General features: G+C 37.4%; 1 protein-coding gene across 1 annotated transcript in view; it reads left to right on the top strand.

Moving 5' to 3' along the window:
* Positions 1 to 21,754, top strand: part of nup205 (nucleoporin 205) — a 37,547-nt gene that overhangs the window by 6,255 nt on the left and 9,538 nt on the right. The window contains exons 5-29 of the mRNA XM_056477870.1: positions 157 to 316; positions 392 to 620; positions 1,808 to 1,972; positions 2,113 to 2,288; positions 3,425 to 3,541; positions 3,691 to 3,828; positions 5,466 to 5,616; positions 5,720 to 5,928; positions 6,305 to 6,487; positions 6,646 to 6,696; positions 7,396 to 7,605; positions 8,960 to 9,197; positions 12,658 to 12,847; positions 12,922 to 13,042; positions 13,123 to 13,201; positions 13,281 to 13,445; positions 13,620 to 13,744; positions 13,839 to 13,953; positions 15,012 to 15,161; positions 15,238 to 15,312; positions 15,834 to 15,991; positions 16,531 to 16,611; positions 16,703 to 16,894; positions 17,426 to 17,630; positions 18,998 to 19,096. Of these exons, the coding sequence (XP_056333845.1) occupies positions 157 to 316; positions 392 to 620; positions 1,808 to 1,972; positions 2,113 to 2,288; positions 3,425 to 3,541; positions 3,691 to 3,828; positions 5,466 to 5,616; positions 5,720 to 5,928; positions 6,305 to 6,487; positions 6,646 to 6,696; positions 7,396 to 7,605; positions 8,960 to 9,197; positions 12,658 to 12,847; positions 12,922 to 13,042; positions 13,123 to 13,201; positions 13,281 to 13,445; positions 13,620 to 13,744; positions 13,839 to 13,953; positions 15,012 to 15,161; positions 15,238 to 15,312; positions 15,834 to 15,991; positions 16,531 to 16,611; positions 16,703 to 16,894; positions 17,426 to 17,630; positions 18,998 to 19,096 (3,782 nt within the window). The remainder of the gene's footprint in view (positions 1 to 156; positions 317 to 391; positions 621 to 1,807; positions 1,973 to 2,112; positions 2,289 to 3,424; positions 3,542 to 3,690; positions 3,829 to 5,465; positions 5,617 to 5,719; positions 5,929 to 6,304; positions 6,488 to 6,645; positions 6,697 to 7,395; positions 7,606 to 8,959; positions 9,198 to 12,657; positions 12,848 to 12,921; positions 13,043 to 13,122; positions 13,202 to 13,280; positions 13,446 to 13,619; positions 13,745 to 13,838; positions 13,954 to 15,011; positions 15,162 to 15,237; positions 15,313 to 15,833; positions 15,992 to 16,530; positions 16,612 to 16,702; positions 16,895 to 17,425; positions 17,631 to 18,997; positions 19,097 to 21,754) is intronic.

Genomic DNA, 21,754 nt, shown 5'->3' with positions numbered 1-21,754 from the left:
TGGTTTTACTTAAAAAAGGGCTTGTGTCCATCTATAGTTTTCTATAGGCACTTTGTAACAAACAGCTTTTTCAAGATTTGCCTGAAACCCTCAGAGTAAAACATTTTGAGCTCGTTTTAACCATTTTTGATTTGTCATTTCTTTCCATCCCTGTAGTCCCGAATTGGTGAATCTCACCACACGGTTCACAGATGAGCTGATGGCCCAGGGTTTGACCAAGCAAATACTGAACCTGATCTCCGACGTCAGCGTGAGCCGTGAGTTTGAGAGGCTGCAGAAAGAGCGCGGTCTTGGCAATGAGAAACACAGGAAAGAGGTGAAGCTTTTATCTGCTTATGAGAACTACGTTAGCTAATGGATAGATTTATTTATAATTGTTTTTATGATACAGGTATCTGACCTCATCAAAGAGTGCCGACAGTCTCTGGCAGAGTGTTTGTTTGCGTGGGCATGCCAGTCACCGCTAGGCAAAGATGACACACTGGCCCTCATTGGGCATTTGGAGATGGTGACCGCTGAAGCTGATGGGTCTTTGGATAGTGTCAACCTTGCTTTAGTCATGGCGTTGCTCTATTCCCTGGATGTTAGTTTCCTGGAGCAAGGAACAGAAGATAGAGAAGGTATTCGTGTAACTACTGTATTTATTACTGTATTTTTAATTCTTGATTGTTAAAGAGATAGTACCAAAATTTACAATTCTGTCAGTATTTACCTACCCTTTACTAGTTTCAAACCTGTTTGAGTTTTTTCCTGTTAAACACAAAAGAAGATATTTTGAAGAATTCTGAAAAACTGTAACCATTGACTTCCATAGTATTTGTTTTTCCTTCAATGAAAGTTAATGGTTTATTTCTTTTTAGGGAAGAAAGAAAAAATGTAATGATAATAATACAAATAAAAAATACAATAACAACAGAACTTACTTGAACAGTTGACTGGTCACATGAACACATACATATAAAGATCAGTTTACATTATGTAAAGGCATAGGCACAATCCATTTCTCCCAATATTGCAGGTATTTGTCCATTGTAGTTTTAATGAAAAGGGGTTGGGTTGTAGCCACTTTTGAGCAAATTAGCATGTTTTGTGTTCTACAGAAAATAGAAACTTGAACAGGTTTTGAATCGCTGGAGGGGGAGCAAATATTCAGTTTTTGTGTGAACTATTTTTATTTATTTATTTATTTGTAATGTTCAAACAGGAAAAGATTAAAAGATAATCGGGCCTGACTCAGCATGAATGCTGTTTTTCAGCAGGTTCCTACTTTGCAGAACATAAAAACATATAGAGACCTTTAACGTCTCCCCCATCAACACATGAGAACAGTACAAACAATCACCAAACAGACAAAATGAAGAGAGACAGGCTACTATCTCAGTGGCTACAGCGATAGTTGACCATCAGATGACGAGCATGGGATTTTTAAGTCTCAATGTTGGTATTGCTTTAGATGTTGTGGGATCTCATTTCAGGCTTTTGTGAATATATAAAAGAAAGATCTCTGTCCATAACAGTTTTTAAAAGCTGGTAACAGCAAACATCTATTTGTTACAGATCTGATGGAACGATCAGTCCTTGTATTGGTACCAAAGCAGAAAGGGCTGCAGAAGTAGCACTATTTAAAATATGATAGTACAGTTTAATCTCTGTGTTCATAATGTCATTTTGAAATGATAAAGCATTAGAGAGTGATAGCACAAAACGATGATGTGTCCATCCAGAAAGGCTATTGTGGATCTTATAGGCCCTATTATAGAGTAGGTGATATTATGTGTTTATAAACATGTGTTTCTGTAATGATTAGACCTGCTCCAGGCTTTGCCTCTGCTGACAGAGAAGCAGTACGTTGCAGCAGTGCATAGTCGGCTGGTTGAGGGTCAAGGCTGGAAGCTTCCAGGACTGCAGGCAGTGGTGCAGCTGGCCTGGGCTCTGTCTCTGAGGGCCCTTTCACAACTTCCACAGGGTGCAGGTGGATACACACTTCCATTGTTGATGTCAAAATTCTATTTACTCTCATGACATGTCCTTATGTTCTATAGTTTCTTATAGTAGAAGCAGTTATGGAGAAAGACCAGAAAATGCCTCAACTTCTTGTTAATTTTTATTCAGCTTTAGTGGAGTTTACAGAGGCAGATGAGGCTCTGGCGGACCAAGCGCTGTTGGGAGGTGTCTTCCTCTTCCTGACAGAGGGCATCCTGGGAAGTGATGGTTTCAGCCAAGAAGAATTTTACACCCGGCGGCTGCATTCTCTGATTACTGATTTCCTGGCACTCATGCCAATGAAGGTGTGAAAAGAAATGCATGCATTTGAGCTATTTATCCATATGCTGTACGTAAGACAGCAGAATGCAGACTGGGTAACTTTATTGGCAATAGTTCTTTCTTTTTTGTAAAACTACAACAAAAAAGGGAAAATTCTGTACATATTCCCATTTACTTCAATATGTTTAATTCGGCCAGCAGTCAAATTTTACTAATGCACATTTTTTATACAATTCTTAATATGCATATTATGAAAATCTATTAAATGAGACCATTTGAATCGAATATTTGCAAACTAATCATATTTACACCACCAGCATAACATGTAAGCCATGAAGAGGTGTTTGTACAGCAAAACCACAAGTGGCTATGTGCAACTGCACAATGATAGTGATTCAAAAATATATGTTTTGGCAGGCCGAATCTCGTTATATTTTTGACAACAGTTGAAAATGGCTCGTGGGTTGGCAGTTTGAGACCCCTGCTGTACACTAATGTTCAGAAGTTTGGGCTTTAGAAGGTGTTTGTTTGTTTTTGAAAGAATTGTGTATGCTTGCAATGGCTGCATTTATCTATACAGTAATAGTGCAAAATTTGTCGTGTAATATACAGTCAAGCCTGAACTTATTTATAAACCTGGCAAATTCTTACTTAGTCACTTTTATTCAACCAGCAAGTTGATTTTTTTTTTGACTGGAAATGACACATGCTTCTGCTAAAAGATAAGAAGACTATTTACAAGAGGCCTCATTGTGGGGAAAAAACTATTTCTCAGCTTTTATTTACATTGAACAAAACTGTAAGTGTGAATTTGCCTGGAGTATGAATAATTTCAGGCTTGACTGTGTTTTTGAATATATATTCATACTTTAATTTTCAGTGTCACATGATCCTTTTAAAAACATTTTAATATGCTGATTTGGTGCTGTAGAAACATTTTCCTGTGTTTTTGATGCTGTTTTGGTGGAAACCATGGTGTTTTTTTAGAAAAATAGAAAGTTAACTAGAACAGTACTTTTTACTTAAAGCCAAAATCCTTGTGATGTCTTTACTGTCATGTTTGATTAAATTAATATGTCCTTAATGTTTATATTTAACAAAATCTTGTATTTTGCTCATGAGTGTGTACTAGGTGCTAAGTGAAAAGTGTTCTCTGCAGGTGAAACAGTTGCGTAACCGTGCCGATGAAGATGCTCGTCTGTTCCACATGGCTCTGCAGATGGGCAGCGAGCCACCATCATCTCTTCGCAAGGACCTGGACCACCTCATGATCCTCGTGAGCATCCCTTTACATTTAACACACCACAGCTATGATTATTAGTTTTATTTAGATTCTCATGCAGCCATATATGCTAACACTGAAGGAGTGTGTCACTTTTGAACTGTTGTATTTAATGCTGTGATTTCTGTGTGCTCTTGTTTCAGATTGGAGAATTTTACAGCAAAGATCCATTTGAACTTGAGCTGGCTTTAGAGTTTTGGTGTCCATCAGAGTCTCTTCAACACACTTCACTCACCGGATCCTTTCTTGGAGTACCTCTCCAAAGACCCCCACATAAACAGGTGCGTCAGGAATAAACTAAAGGCTGTTAACAATGCAAAATTTTAATAAAGATAGGATGAACTTGTTACCAGCTGATATTTTGATAATTGTGTCATTTTAAAGTAATTGCTGTATTGAATTAATTCATAGCCTCTGTCATTTAACATTTGCACGAAGCCAAATCATGATAACCGTTTTATATTTAATATATAATGCATTTCTAAATTAATATTTTGGGAAAAGGGCTTGTCCCTAAATATACAGTTGAAAATAAAATATTAGCCCTGCTTTTAATTCCTTGACAAATATTTCCCAAGTGATGTTTAACGGAGCAGGGGAAATCTTCACAGTTTTTCTTATTTAATTTTAAAGTCTTTTTCTTTTAGTTTTACTCGGAAACAAAGTAAAAACAGCTAAGGTCAAAATAATTTCTTCTCTGATTTGCTACCAAGCAAGCTACTGTTTATAAGTTTAACCTAAATTAAGGTTAGCTTTAATTAACCTAGTTAAGCTTTAAATTGCACTTTAAATGGAATACTTGTATCTAGAGCTGCTCGATCCTGGGAACAATCATAATCATGATTATTTTGGTCATAATTGTAATCACGATTATTCAAAATGATTATCAGTTAAAGTCAAAACTACTCGCCCTCCTGTAATTTTTTTTTCTTTTTTAACAAATATTTCCCAAATGATGTTTAACAGAGCAAGGAATTTTTTGCTGTATTTTCTATAATATTTTTTTTCATCTGGTGAAAGTCTTATTTGTTTTATTTCGGTAAGAATAGAAGCAGTTTTAAATATTTTAAAAATAATTTTAAGATCAAAATTATTATTAGCCCCCTTAAGCAATATTTATTTTTTGATTGTTTGCAGAAGAAACTACTGTAATACAATGACTTTCCTAATTAGCCTAACTTGCCTAATTAAGCCTTTAAATGTCACTTTAAGCTGAATGCTTGTATCTTGAAGAATATCTAGTCAAACCTTGTTGTGTCATCACAGCAAAGATAACAGAAATCAGTTATTAGAAATTAGTTATTAAACCTATTATGTATGGAAATGTGTTGAAAAAATCAGAAATTAGGGGAAAAGTTTAAAGGGTCGCTAATAATTCAGGAGGGCTATTAATTCTGACTTCAACTGTATATTTACAGTTATTTCCCCCCTGTCAATAAGGAAAGGGAAATAAATACAATAGAACAAAAATATGAAACAAACTGTGCTATAAGCAACTTCACTGTTTGAAAAACTTTAATTATAGTCAAGAGCAGCGAGTGATTTTGTTCTTTTGTTGTTTGATTAATGATAAAACAGTCAGCAGCAGGAATATTGCACGCTGTCACTTTAAGAGCAGTATGGTTCTGATTTATGGTTTCTCTTTCACATGACTTTTGATTCTCAACTCGTTTGTTTATTGCATAAATGAGGGTTAATATGAATAATCACTAAACACAGCGATTTGACACCTATTTGCATGTATTTGACCATCAAAGTGCTCACATTAAGATGACTTTAGATGTGTGTGCTCTGCTCTTCTCTGAGGCTAAGCTCTCACACACACACAACAGCATGCAATCTCTTTCGCGCTTTTAAAAACATAAATGATTCGCATGTACATCAATTTCAATTTGTATTCATGTGTGTGTTACTTAAGGTGGTTCTCTCCAAGTTTGTGCGTCAGATGGGTGATCTGCTTCCTGCGACTCTTTACATCCCATACCTGCGAATGCTAAAAGGACTTGCAAATGGCCCTCAGTGCTCCCACTACTGCTTCAGTCTGCTTAAAACTAATGGAGCTCCACACGGTGGGTGCAGCGTCAGCTCTGAAAAGAGAATGGCTGAATGTAAATGTTGTTTGTGAGAGTAGTTTGTATTGCTTTGTAAGTTTGTTTATGATGGCTGTTTCAGGAGAGAACCGGCAGGCTGGAGTGTCGGGCAGTCTTGTGTCATGGGAACACTTTTTCCACTCTCTCATGCTGTACCATGAGAACCTGCGACGGGATGTGCCCAGTGCCGACAGCACACAGTACCGTCATCCACCAATCAGAGGCATCACTCAGAGAGAGCTGGAAGGCCTCACTGCTTTCCTCCAGCTGCTCACCACAATCATCACCTGGGTATAACACACTTCAAATCTGACACTCAGAAATTCTAATAGGAATCAATATTGACTCCAGTGTGGCAATGAAGTCTTAAAAAGCATTAAACTCACTGAAATATGATGTTGTAGGTATTGAATACTTTTAAACAAGTGTTAATTGTTCTTTGGCCATATAAATCTAGCCAATTGGTACAACCTGAAATTTGAAATTTAATTCCTAATGGTCTTTAAAAGGTCTTAAATTCTTAAATGTGGCTTGGTGAAACCTGCAGAAACCCTTGACTCTGAAAATATCTTGAATCATATCTGAAAGCTGATACTCAGTCCTCCTCATATCAGACATAATTGCAGTAATTGCTCTTGTCATGCTTGTGTTTTCTTATGTATTTCAGAGTGAGAATGCACGTCTGGCTCTTTGTGAGCACCCTCAGTGGACACCTGTGGTGGTGATGCTGGGTTTGCTGCAGTGTAGCGTTCAGCCCGTCCTCAAAGCTCAAGTCCTGCATGTTCTCGCTGCTTTTGGCAAATCTCCCGAGATAGCAGCCTCCCTCTGGCAGTCTCTGGAGTACACACAGGTTAGCTGCAAAACCAACCTATAATGCCAAACTGCAATTGCAGTTCAAATGTTTGAAGAAATGTGACAGGGTTATTTCACCTTAGTGCTCTTTTCAACTTCAAGATCATCAAGGTTATTATGAAACTGCTCATTATTGTTGCATTTTGTCCCTCTCAGATCCTCCAAACAGTCAAAATCCCTGGACAGAGACAGGCTGCTGGGATCGAGGTGAGCTTGCTGTATCCTATCACATATATGATAGCCTTCATAATTTTGGAGAAAAAACTCCTCATAAAATTAGTATTTGTGATTTAATTTTATTTTTTATTCATTAAAAAAAGCATCAGGTTTACTTTGCTTGATTGTAGGGCTTTTATGGAGCTGCTTTACTTTTTTACGTGTCCACATCTACTTTGTAGTAACGTTAATCATTTAGCAAGAATGTAGTTCTTGTTTACATGTTTTTTTTTTATGTAAATCACTCTACAATACTAATATTTGTTGTCTTTGTAATATTGGTGACCCTGGACCACAAAACCACTCATAAGTGTCATTTTTAAAGGCTGAGATTTAATCATCACAGGAATGCTGGATAAATAAGCATTCAGTTGATGTATTCATTGTCTGGATACAACTATTTGAACATCTGAGGGTTCAAGAAAGTATAAATACTGAGAAAATCCTATTTAAAGTGTTTTCCAATGCACAATACTTTACAATAAATTGAGTTTTAAAACATTTACAGTGGGGAATTTATGATATTTAATGGAACATGATCATTAATTGATACGTCTATGAAAAATGTATCATTTTGACCCACACAATGTATTTGCCAAAAAATAAACCTGTGCAACTTAGGACTGGATTGGTGTTTCAGGGTCTCATATGCGCATTTACTGTGACACTAATTTCTTTTCTCTCTGAAAGGTGGAGCTTAATGAGATTGAATCGAGCTGTGAGGAGTATCCACTCACACGGGCCTTTTGCCATCTGATCAGTACTTTGGTAGAGAGCGCACTTCCAGTCAATCTTGGAGCAGGACTACGAGCTCCTGGCTTTCAGCCTTATCTTGACTTCCTGCGTGACTCTGTGTTTCTGGCCTTCCCCACACGAGCCTACCGTCGCTCAGCAGAAAAGGTTTGTTGTGGCCTGCCACAGACTTAAAGGAATAGTTCACAAACTCACCAATTTAACTGTCTTTACTCTGTTGAACAATAAATAAGATATTTTGAAAATGGGTAGCCATTGACTTCCATAGTATTTTCCCTACTATGATTGTCAATGGATACTGGTTTCCATAATTCTTTAAAATATATATTTTTTTGTTTAACAGAGGAAAGAAACTAGAAAAAGGTCTCATTAATGTTAAAACCACTTTGAGAGTATTCATTTTTGTCTGTGTGAACTGTCCTATAACTATAAACTGGGGTTTTCAAACATTTAGGACACATGCACCCCCAAGTTTGTCCAATTTCTTTCGCGCCCCCCCCAGGCACCCCTCCCTCGAGCCAAAATTATAATTCATGTGTAAAACATCATTCACATATTACTTGCTGCATCTGAAGTGTGTAGAATTAATTACATTGAAGCATAAATATACAGCTTACCTGATTCAGTATGATGGCTGAGCCTTTTTCTGTGAGGACAACATACTAATCTGTGGTCTGATTCCTGACACGACTAACCGTAAATTATCTTCCACTGTCAATAAGCATGAGCTATAGCATACTTGCTTTTGATGTACGTACATACAGAAAATGCTGCTTCACAAATCCAAGATCGCAGAGCTCTGACGGTGTGGTTAAGTCGAAAATTGAGTATGTTTACATGGACAACAATTCTTTAATACGATTTTAATATGATTAAGACAATACTCTGATTAAGAGTCTACCATGTAAACAGAGATTTTTGATTACCATAATCCGACTAAAATCATAACTGAATTAAACAGAAATACAATAAGGACATGTGGAGTATGCATATATTAGTGACATTATTGAAGTAAACACAGCAATCAAACTATTACCGTCATGTAGGACTTTTTGCCAAATTTTCCGACAAGTTCCACACACATGACTGTCAGTAAAGGGCTACACACACACACACACAATTGTTTTTTTCTTTCCATTCGATGTGCAGTATCAATAAAAACATCACTCTGCTGATTTGATTCAGAAGGGCACTTTTTTGTCAGACGACTCATCTTCGACTTTCATTCATTCAACGTCATTAGTTTTAAAAAGGACCCTGTCTATTTTATTTGTATATATTTTACTGGAACACATTAACTCTACAGGTGCCTGATAGTTAGATATGGAGCTAACGTTAATCATTTTATTCCTTCTAGTGAACGCAAAAAAATTGTCATCATAATTTACTCGAGTGCACGGCTCAGTGCCTAGTGGGGCTCGCCTCAGTTTGAAAACCCCTGGTTTATGGTATTGTATCTTTACATAATTATTTCTTATTATTTAACTCTCTTTCTCTGTAGTGGGAGGTTGCTGAAGCAGTGCTAGAGGTTTTTCACAAACTTTTGCGAGAATATGAGCCTCAGCCTTCAGATTTCCTGCCAGAGATGGTGGAACTTCAGGGAGAGCAGGTGCCGGCCCATAAGCCCCCGGGGCACAGCCTGATGTTCCACCTGTTAAACGACTCACCCACCCTCTCTCTCTGCCTCAACCTACTGGAGGAGGGCGCCCGCCAGCTAGACACATACGCCCAATTCCCTGGTCTGTGACTCCAAAAATCCTCTGTTTGTAAACCTCTAGCCATTGACTTCTATAGTATTAGTTTTTCATACTATGGTTATCAATGGTTACAGGTTTTCAGCTTTCTTCAAAATATTTTCATTTGTGTAAATACTGAGCAAATTGTCATTTTTGAGTGAACTATCTCTTTAAGTAAGCAAATACACAATAGTCTGTGTTTATAACAGTTGGAGTATGCATAAGGTGAGCAAAATATGGCATAATTTTCGTTTTAGGTGAACTGTCTCTTTAAAAGGCCTATCAGGAGATGTATCCATTTGCCCTATTGCAGGAGGACAATGCTTTTAAAGGTTTATCAGGCTTAAATCATGATAGATGGCTTAATTTGCAAACACAAATTGACCAGCTATTGAACTGAACAACATAGAATGTATTTACATACTGGTTCTCTGCAGGGTCAGATAGTGGCTGTCTTTAGAATGAAATGTGATCATGGTGTGCATTCATCAATTTAAGCAAATGCTAAGTCACAAAGTTTATTTGAATTAAAAGCTGCTTTATTTTTTGGCTAGATTTTGTATTGACAATAGAAGCTCCGCCAATGTCTGACTCTGCAGCATCCACTGTCTAGTTCAGCACATCTCAGGCTTTCAGTGCGGTTCAGGTCAATTGCTGGTTAATTTATGTCTGCAAATTAAGCCTTTTTTACTATTTGAGCCCATTGAAAGTTGGCATTGTCATCCTGAAAAATGGCAGTGGGATTCACATTTCAACATGGTTGTTTAAGAAACACGAAGATACACTCTGCGTCAGTTCTGCTGCGATATTTAACAAAACCGATATGTAACAAACCATAAACATTAATCCCTCCAATACAGATCATAGATTTTCAGTATTATTTTAGATAAGCCATCACTCGATGATCATCTGAATTCAAATACAAATGATCTAAATTTGGCAGATTTTAGTCAGAATTTGTTTTATTTCTAATTTTGTTTTTAACTCACATTCCCCAAATGATGATTAACAGAGCAAGAAATTCATCACAGTATTACTTATAATATTTTTTCTTATTTGTTTTATTTCGGCTACAATAAAAGCAGTTTTATTTATTTTTTAAAACCATTTTAAGGTCAATATTGTTAGCCCCCTCAAGCAATATCTGTTTTCAATTGTCTAAAGAACAAACCACTGTTATACAATGATTAGCCTAATTATTCATTCATTCATTCATTTTTTTCAGCTTAGTCCCTTTATTAATCTGGGGTCGCCACAGTGGAATGCACCGCCAACTTATCCAGCATATGTTTTACACAGCAGATGCCCTTCCGGCTGCAACCCATCTCTGGGAAACATCCATACACACTCATACACTACGGACAATTTAGCCTACCCAATTCACCTGTAACGCATGTCTTTGAACCCAGAGAAAACCCACGCGAACACAGGGAGGACATGCAAACTCCACACAGAAAGGCCAACTGACCCAGCCGAGGCTCGAACCAGCGACCTTCTTGCTGAGAGGCGACAGCACTACCTACTGCGCCACTGCGTCGCCCATCAGCCTAATTGGCCTTGCCTAATTAATAGGGGGTAACAGGTCATGGTTGATTTGTGATCATACAGATCGCAACCTATGGTTCGTAAATCACGTGGCCTGCGAATTAATACATTTATTTTTTATATACATATATTTATTACTGGTAGATTAATTCTAAATTTGTAACTATTATAGAGACATCACCTCTCGTGTCATTCAAATCACATGTATGAAAGCATTTGGGCTTTCCTGTCAAATATAATAATGACAGAAAAAGTCGTGTTGGGTTATTAATAGGGTTGTGGTGGGTTTCATTAAAGCTGTTTTCTGTCTACTTGTTTAGCCTGCATTAATGCATTCAATGTAAGCTGCATGATTAATCATTAAATGATCATGATCTCAACACCCACGCAACAAATTATAAATGATGGTGATTGGCACATGTTTATTAATCAAATCGCTGCATTGAAATCTGAAAACGCAAAACTCAAGAAGAAGATACGGTCTTTAGGGTTTTGAGTTAGTAATGAAGTTACAAACAGTCAAATAACACAGAAGTACTGGGATAACAGTTTATAGTTCAGATATAACCACTGATGTTTATGGTAAAGATTAGAATCACTGTCATAAGCATTTAACAACGCTCAAAAGGTAAAGGCAACAATTGCATTATTTATTTTGTGTTACCAGCCATCAAAAATTTGACCGATCTGTGACTAAAAAATTCAATTCAAATCACTTCACTTCACCTTTATTTGTATAGCGCTTTTACAATGTAGATTGTGTCAAAGCAGCTTCACATAAAAGTTCATAGTAAATTGGAACAGTGTAGTTCAGTTGTAGTGTTTAAGTTCTGTTCAGTTTAGCTCAGTTCAGTGTGGTTTAAAAATCACTACTGAGAGTCCAAACACTGAAGAGCAAAAGCAACGATGCGCAGCTCTACAGATCCCAAACCATGCAAGCCAGTGGCGACAGCGGAGAGGGAAAAAAACCTCACTAATTGGCGAAGTGAAGAAAAAAACCTTGAGAGAAACCAGACTCAGTTGGGTACGGCCATTTTAATTTCTCCGCTGGTAAAACGTCTTGTGCAGAACTGCAGTCTCAGCGGCGGAGGCTGGAAGCTGGCCTCAGCAATGACTCGTCTGTCCCTGGAGCGTATAATGTGAAAAATGCCATAATGTGATCCGAACCGTGAGATTTGTCATGTTACGTCACTATTAATTAACCTAGTTAAGCCTTTAAATGTCACTTTAAGCTGAATACTAGTATCTTGAAAAAACATCTAGTAAAATATTATGTACTGTCATCATGGCAAAGATGAAAGAAATCATTATTGTTATTAGAAATGAGTTATTAAAACTATTACGTTAAAAAATGTGGGTAAAATATACAGGGGAGACTAATAATTCTGATTCAACTGTATATGCAATCGTGACCCATGCCACTTAATAATAAAAAATTATGTAATATATGTAAACAGACCTATTTTTTTAACTTTTTAAACATTTCTATATGATTTATATGTTAAATGAATTATGTTCTTTTGAACAAAAGTAATAAAAAAACATTAAAAATAGTAATATTTCTGTTTTAATTGTATATTTAAATAAAACCCTGGTGCGCATAAGATGCTTGAGGAAAGACCCTCGAATGTGATTGTAAGCAATACACAGTAAATAAACAATATGAATGAATGAATCCTTTCAAAAACATGAAGCTTGTACAAATTAAAGTTGTTATAAAATATTTGACTTTGCATTATTGGTGTGGTAAACTGTATATGTTGTAAATCTACTATTAAATAAAGTAAGCTGTTAGAATGCTACCAGTTTTAATATTAATATTAATAAGTATTTAATTTGTTTTAGGCTAAATGTTGAACGGTCCATTCCTAAATATTGAATCATTGTTCATTACGCTATTCTGGCTCTGTTGTTGTAGGTAAGAAGCAGTTAGAATCTGCAGTGCTGCACTGTCTGTGTTTGCTGGAGCTGGCCCTGCAGAAGGAGGTGACGTTCATGGATCTGCTGAGAGAAAGTCAGACATCACTTCTTGTGTCTCCTTTGGAGCAGCTCCTGCAGGGCGTCAGTGCTCAGAGCAGAAAGGCAGATCACATCACCAACATTGCAAGGTATGCTTTTTTTCCAGCAATGCTTTATAGTGTGTCTGATTCAGGGCTGATTTCACACATTTGGCTTTTTACAGGTACCTGTACCACAGCAGCTCCAATCCTGATGCTGCTTTCCAGAGTGCAAAGATCCTGCGACGTATCACACGCTACCCAAACATCCAGGCCAGACTGGTTGGAGACTTCACTCATGATCAGGTAAGCCATCTCACACTGTCTGTGGGAAACAAAATCGATTAGAGTTGCATTTAATATAACAGTAATTGTGTAATGTGCAGGCAGTGAGTGAGAGGTTAATGGCTGGCTTTGTGGAGTGTCTGGACAGTGAAGAGGCTCAGGAAGGAGTGAACACAAATGGTGAGTCTGAAATGATCTTCGAATGGCTAAATATGATCTATTAATGAGCATCTTCTAAGACTCATTTTTTTTTATTCAGACTCAGACTCTGAGAAACAGGTGGCCAGAATTCGTCATGAGACCAAGATCCACATCTTGAATCTTCTGATCACATCCCTTGAGCTAACAGGCCCCAATCTGGGCCTGTATCTGCTGGGCTATGAAGTCAAGAAGCCAGTTTCCTCCACTAACCTTCAAGACCCAGGTAAGATTACTTTTACTTGAAAAATATGGAGCACGCTATCGTTTTAAACGGCAAACTCTATCACCAATACTCCAAGTGTTGGTTCAGGCACTGCTTTGACATCGATACTGTTTTTTTTAAGTATATTTGATTTGTGATATGATGATAAATATTTATCATGTTTCCATCAATAAGGTGTTCTTGGCTGTCCGCGTAGCTGCCTGCATGCGATTCTCAGTCTGCTTCAGAGGGGCAGTGACTCTCGCTCTGGACCTGGGCTTATTAAACAGGCTCCTCAACTAGCTGAACTCTGCTACCAGGTACTCACTGTTTAAATGCTTTACATTCAGACACACACTGGTGCCATTTATATTGTGTTCAAATATGTTTATGGTGTATGTGTGTTTATCCCAGGTGATCTATCAGCTGTGCGCATGTCCTGACACCTCTGGGCCAACCATGAGATACCTCAGGACCAGTCAGGACTTCCTGTTCTCTCATCTGCAACACCTACCTTTTGTTTTATCAGGTCAGCTGTCTTTTTGCACTTCTTGACCCTGTTTTCACCTGTTGTTATCATTATCACTACTCGAGTAGGTACTACTTTTGAATTAGAATTTAATACACTACCGTTAGAAAAGTATGTTCTATATAGTATAAATGCCAGTAGTATGAATGGAACTCGGACTTGCTACATCCACCATTTGTTATTACCACGTGACCTATCTGGACCAGTTGTGTTGCTTCACTCCCAATCATGAATTCGCTCGCGTGGCATCATGGGATAGAATTGGATCCATCGGATGCATACTTGAGAATCTTGCCGGTAGTAGTAGGTCATCTGGATACTTCTCGTGTACTGTTTTTTGAGTACTATGAATTCATACATACTACTCGGCTCACATACTGGTTTTAACGTACTGTGTAGTATGGAAGTATGGGATTTCAGATGCAGCCTTGTATTTTATTAAGACTCTTCCTTCTTTTTTTGTCCCTCTATATGGCAGTTCAATAATAATCTTTGTTTTGGTACAATACAGTGCAGCATGAATACCTTGTTACCTTGTTTTGGTGCGCTTTATTACAACACACTGTAATGACTGTTCAAATGATGAGTGTTTACAAAAGTTTTTACAAATTATCTGTGGAAGTGGTCATAGACAAGCTAAGCATTTTAAACCCCATTACCCCTATTAAGTGTCATCTACTTGTGATCAGATTGACAAAACTGCATCTTATTATCAGGTGTAAACAAGGCCTTTGCAAAGGAAAATATTCAATTCAATTAAAGGTTTTTTTGTATATGCTGGTTGATGGCACCCAGTTTTTTATTTTCCTTTTATGGAAGTCAATGAGTGCCATCAACCAGCATTCTTCAAAATATCTTCTTTTAGGTTCTGCAGAAGAAAGAAACCTATGAATGTTTAAAACCACATGAGGGAGAGTAAATGGTGAACTAATTTGTCGTTTTTTGGGTCAGCTATCCCGTTAAGAATGCCGTTCAAAGATTTTACATCATATTTTCAGTCTTATTTTGATTTGTCAACTGTTGATTCTTCTGATTGAGTCCATCTTTATGCCCCACAGAGAATGAGATTGCGGCTCTGTCTCAGATGTCGTGGCTGATGAAAACCACAGCAATCGAGCTCCGAGTGACCTCACTGAACCGCCAGCGCTCACACACACAGAGACTGCTGAACCTCCTCCTCGATGACCAGCCACACACATTACACACAGGTAATACACACAGTTCCTCACAGTGACCAAGCAGCTGCATTGAAGTCAACACATTCTTTTTTTATTCGTCTTGCAGCAGATGGAGAGACCGGCATGGAGGAGGAGAGCAGATCAGTCAGCGGTTTCTTGCAGTTTGGCACCGTCTCCAAGGGTAAGGGAAAGTATGGATACAAAAAGTGGTTTTATGAAATCAGCCAAAGGATCACTCGTTGAATATAAGCTAATTTTCCAAGCCCCTAGAGTTTTACCAACAGTTTTACTATTTTTTTAATCCATTGAACCAATCTCCAGGTCTGGTGGGAACATTTTTAGCTTATCTTAGCATAAAGCACTTAATCAGATTAGACCATTAGCATCTTGATCAAACGAATTAAAAAAATAGTTTTGATAATTTTCCTATTTAAAGATAAGCTCTTTTGTTGTTACATCATGTACTGAGACCGACTGAAAGTGAAAAGTTGCTATTTTCTAGGCTGATATGGCTATGGACTATACTTTCATTCTGGAGTAAGCTAAGCTGAGGGAAAAGTGCTCCTCCAGATCAAAATGGTACCATAAAGGTTAAAATTCAAATGTTTAACTCCTGGGTGACTTGTAAAATGAGCCTATTTCCAAAAAAAAGTGTGAGAAAATAGTGTTCCTTTCATCATGGATGATCTCTGGTGGTTTCAGTACGCAGGAGGCTGCTCAGTGTTTTGGATGCCATAGACTTCAGTCAGGAGGCACCAGAGCTTCTGCAGCTGGACTTCTTTGAGCGCACTCAGATCGAGCAGGTCATCACCAACTGTGAACACGTCAATGAGCAGGGACACACTGTCTGCAATGTCAAGGTACATGGATGGAAAACTGATCTACTGTATGCTTCAGTGCCTCTAGTGTCGCCAGATTTTAGAAAAACAAAATTCCTGTGGACGCTGCAATAGTCGAAATTTGTGTTTCTTTGCTGGGATTTAAAAAATAATACACTGTATAAAGCTTAAAACGTTATATATATTTGAATTCAGTTAAGAGGTCATGGCCTGATCAATCTACTATTGGTGCACAACAAAATAGCCAAAGGCCCTGATATACTTTAAACAAAATGAAAGAACATCATTTTGATCAGTATTCGGCCAAAACAAAGTTTGTCAGTTTGTGATGGCTCAAAAAAAACAAACTTTTTGGGGAAGTGCATTTAGGCTCCTAAACACTTTTGAGGTACTATTGATGTGTGACGATTATACAAATGGCGGATGAGTTCTGAAACTCAGTAGATGGAAGCCAGACACATTACATTTATCAATGTGTCCAATAAGTTACTTCCAATTTCAGTAAAAAGACCAGAATAAAACATTACTTTGAGAAATTTTTTCTGATTTCTGTTTTGCAGTTGCTGCATCGAGTTTTAGTTGCAGAGATCAATGCACTTCAAGGCATGGCAGCCATCGGGCAAAGACCACTGCTTATGGAGGTGGGCTTATCTCTGATGTTTTATGATGGGTAGCCATTCAAAAAAGAGTTTCTTGCCTCTGACTGCCTTGTCTTTGTCTCCATCCCATCAGGAGGTGAATTCAGTCCTGCAGCAGGTGGTGGAGAGGAACCGCGTGCGGCGCAGTCTTAGTGCCAAGCGTCACGCTCTTCAGAGCTGGAGGAGTCTGGTGGAGACCATCCTCACCGCCTGCCCTTCAGAACTCATCCCTGCAGATCAGCGGCAGCTCATCATCAGAGACCTGCTGCTCGACCTGCACGACAAGGTACACTACTTTAAAAAAAAAAAATTGATTATTCATTATAACATGCTATAAACTTATACATCAGATATCGTCAACGGGGTACAAACAGACAACTAGAGATTGTGGAAGGACAAAAAGTCATACACAAAAGAAAGAAAGTATTTTCACAATTTCTCCTTTATTTATTAAAAAAAAAAAGAATGCAGAAATAAGCTGAACAGAAAAAGTGTGTTACAAGAATCTCCATATACTTAGTAAGCGTGTATATTATCGCTTACAGAATTCACCTCATGTATAAAGTCAGTTTTCTATTATTATGCATTATTCTTAAGATCGAACACTAATAATAAGTCTGGTTTAATTTTAGATTTCAGTTTATTTTTGGAAAAAATTGGGATTTCTAAAATATTTTCACAAATAGTCATTAAATTTAATACCTTTCATGATTCCAATTAACTGGACATGCTTTGACAGCTAAAATCTAATTTAATAATTAAAATGGAGCATAAAAAACACAAAATTAAAAGATAAACACACTTTTATCTTTTTTAGGTGTTATCAGAAGATGCTGCTGGTGAATTGATGCCAATCGTAGCTGGAGCGGTCTTCACATTAACAGCACACCTCAGCCAATCAGTGCTGTCCGAGCAGCAGGGGGCGGGGCCAGAGGGTGGCTCTGGATCAGGATTTGCCTCCATCGCTAACTCCGCCCTTCATCTCATCCTGAGGAAGCTGCTGGACTTTATCTTGTGCACAGGTCAGAAGGGTTACTTGTAACACTAATCAGCCAGGTCAATTATGGCTCGTTTCCACTGACCGGTACGGTACGGTTTGGTTCGGTTTGGTACGGGTCACCTTTATCAGGCTTGCGTTTCCACTAACAAGGGTACCCTTTTGGTGGGCGTGGTGTATGACAGACAGTTTCAGCCGACGTCATTCTCGCTCGAGGAAATGTCTACAATAAAGCTGTACGGGTCACTTATATATCATATGAGAAGCTCTTCTCACACAACAGATGCTTTACACACATGAATGCTTGTGTATAAATGTTTATTAGTAATTTTTCAATGAACATGAGTTGATTATAACTGCAGATCAATGACAGTGCGAAACAGCCTACTGTAACGTCTGTAAGTATATTAAATAACTAAATAAATGAACATATATAGACGCATACAGCCCCTTACAGTCTCCGAAATGTTACCAACTACAGAAGAAATACACACAGCAGACATTTTCGTCCGTATTTAGGTTCAAAACAATACAAATTATAGCCTAGTCAGTGAAAACCTCTCATCTGTGTCTGTAATCTTCCGCAGCACACGTAGCCTCTGTTAGACAGTAATTCCGTCAATCTGAGTTCATAATAGTCCAAAATGTGAAGATAATAAGTTAGTTATACATTTTGTTCATGTTTGCTGAAAAATAATGTGCTCCTTTTTTTCCGGCTTCTCCTTTGTTTCTTCACGCTTCACTCTCGCGTTTGTCGGTGTCTGACAGGATCGGGTTTTAAAAGCACATCAATAATCAAGCGCAGGTAATTATCATCAGCTCAAGAAGTTTGTTATTTCAGATATAATGTTAGAGACGCGCGCGAACGCTAGCAAGAAAGCGAAACCGCTCGCGCCTCAGACTGCCTCGTAAAAAACTACGGGGCACAGGGTAAATCTGCTCTTCTTCTTGGCTTTGTGGCTGTTTATCAAGACGACGACAAGGTTTGTTTGAGCCCAGGTCGACCATGGCTCGTAATTATATGTATATATCATTCCGCTGTAATGTCTCGGCTCGTCGGCTGTGTATTTCAAACATGGCGGGTTTTTTGTTTTCATTCTGGCTTGTTGCGTAAGCGAATGACGTATCTCTGTAAACCAATAGCGTTCAGCTGCGCGTCTAGCTCCGCCTTTTGGTACCCTTTCACGTCTTTGGTACCCTTTCGAAAGGGTGCCGAAAAAGTGGTACGGTACGGTTCGGTTCGGTACGCTTTTTGACAGTGGAAACGGCTATAAAAGCGTACCAAACCGAACCGTACCGTACCACTCAGTGGAAACGGGCCATTAATTCCACTTTGTTAGGGTTAAGTGGTTAACCTTCTTGTCTTACACTTTGGTGTTTGTTTACATAAAGGCGGAGGCTTCCAGCGTCTCAGGGCTCATCTGTATGGAGCTCTGCTGTACTACTTGCAGATCGCCCAGAAACCTGAGGAGCCAGAGACACTGCAGACAGGTAATTAAATACACAGTTGCTAATGCTTTAACAAAAACGGCATCCGCGGGTCTTAAAAAGTCTTAAAATGTCTAAAATCTTACAAGCTTAATTTTAGGCCTTAAAAGTCTTAAATCTACTGAAATATTGTGTTTTAGGTCTTAAATCTTTTTAAACAGGTCTTAATTTTCCTTTGTTCATGTATAGCTACCCAATCTGGCCATTGACACCCATACAATCACCAACAATCTATCTCAATAAAACTTTTAACCTTTTATTTAACAATAAATAGCATTTGATTACTGCTGAGGATAATGACCTGACTTTTATATTTTATTAGTAAATTATTATTGTAGTCTAAAGTCTAAAATTTAATTCATAATGGTCTTAAAGTGTCTTAAATTTAACTTGGTGAAACCTGCAGAAACCCTGAAAAGCATGTCTTTCTTTAAGGCATTTTTTTACTTTAACTGGATTCCATTCTCATTTCAGCCTCTGGATCAAATAAAACAAAAAACAAAGTGATCTTCTACACAAAATGCTTACGTTTTTACAGAGCTTTAGATAACTTTAGAGAATATAATGGTCCATCATTGTTCAAGAAATATCATTTTGATGATATTTGATGACCATTTCATTTTTCATTTTGATAAATGAGAGGATATCATTCTGTACAAATGATGCAGCACATTTATGTTTATGCAGATGCTGACCTGTACTAATTTAATACAAATTTGTGTTACATTTCAAATGATTAAAATGTATTTTGGCGTTTGATGAATAATTTTAATGTCACGAGAGATTCTTGTTATTAAGTTGTTTTCTTTGTTGCGTGAACTATTGTTACACTGTTTTAGTGGGTGTCTTCAGTAAATCATGCTAAAAATGTATGTTCATAAAGTTAATTAAATACATTAAAAATTATTTATATATATATATATATATATATATATATATATATATATATATATATATATAATTTTTAATGTATTTAATTAACTTTATGAAGCCCCCTTAAGACCAAGAGCTATTTTGTGGGCACCTAATGGGCCTATATTATTATTTTTTTTAAAAAGCAGTTTTATTTTGTTTTAGCAGTCAGCCTCAAGTGTCATATATTATTTTAAACAGGAGAACCTGAAGCTTCAATCTGTATCATTTAAAAGGTCCAGTCTTAAAGATTTTTTTTGGTTCAAAAACATGAACAGACAAAATTTTTTCCTGAATTTGACGAAAAACTATTTTTAAAAAGTGCCATTTTCTAGTTCTTACAAACAAAACCTCATGAAGTTAGTTTTTTTTTCTTTTGAAATAAATGCTATGATGTTTTATACTTCCAAAATAAATTTTGTTTACATCCACCATTCCCTGAGCAAATTATAGCATTTTATTCTGATGTTATTCTAGGTACATTCTATTTACTGACAATGTATATGGCCAAAAGTTCTGGGAATGAACTAAACAGAAAGATTGTTACAAAATAACAGAACACTGAAGCAAGTTTGACTTTTTCCAAATAATATATTTTCAGTTACCATAAACACCTTCGACAATGAACAAATGAAAAATAAGAAAAATAAGAATTAATGAACATGGTGCAAATCCTCTGTAAAAATTTTAGATATAAATATTTACTACACTGTAAATAGTTACATAACTAAACTAGATTCAATATGGACCTGGCCCTGTTGCCAGCATGGATATGGTGATGGCCCTGTTGCTACTCCGTGCATCTCCGTCAGCCTTAGTAAACCTGCTGACTGTGGGCACTGAATTCATCTCATCTTCTTGGCTAAAATAAAGAGTAAATGATCTGATTATGCATGTGAATGATAAATTATAAACTGAACACAGGTACAGATTCTTTTACCACTGTAGTTTTCCCCTCATTGGACAAAAAACAACACCATGCAAAAAAGACAAATGCAAAAATTTTTTTTATACAATGGATCTAAACTGTTCTGCACAAAAATGGACAAACCTCACGAACACAAACACAATAAATGATCCTAAACTGTGAAGGATGAGAAGAAAAAAAACTACTTACATGTGTTGTCTTTGAACGGATCGATCTTAATAATCCTGCGCGCTGCACCAGATGTGTTTTGCGTTGCACACACACAGCCGCACTGCCATTTGTGTCCTTTGAAAACAGCAAGACCAGCACTTCGTCTTTGCTGTGTCACTGTTTTGTCATGTTTTTGTGCTGTTGTGCATGCAAAAGTACTTAGTATGAGAAATATTTCATGCAAAACTGCTTTTTTGCCCGCGCGTAGTTAGTGTATATTTACAGCCTATATATCTCATTCTGGTTGTTCAAATTCACCAAAAACATGTTAATTGGTGGTCCACAAAGCAAAAGCCTATGCTTATTGGTTGAGAGAGAGCAAGTTTGAACAAATCTGGGCATAGAGGAGGGACAATGCATCAATGCAAAATGTCTGGTTTGTCCGGAGACACAAGCCACGTGCGTTCCTTTGTCAAATCAGCTGTCAAAATGTGATGATGTAACCACACTGATTCCGGAGCCTCTGAAGGTGGAAAGCTGAGACTCTCTTATTTATGCCAATTTTTGAATTGTATGGATCGGATCAGCGGATCAGAAGTTATTAAATATTTAAGAACAAAACTTATTTTTAGCCGCGGCGGCTGTCTCTGTCTTTTAAGGGTTAAGCAATA

The sequence above is a fragment of the Danio aesculapii genome, chromosome 18 (assembly GCF_903798145.1).
Source record: "Danio aesculapii chromosome 18, fDanAes4.1, whole genome shotgun sequence".
Lineage (NCBI taxonomy): Eukaryota > Metazoa > Chordata > Actinopteri > Cypriniformes > Danionidae > Danio > Danio aesculapii.
This window is presented reverse-complemented; position numbering and strand designations above follow the sequence as displayed.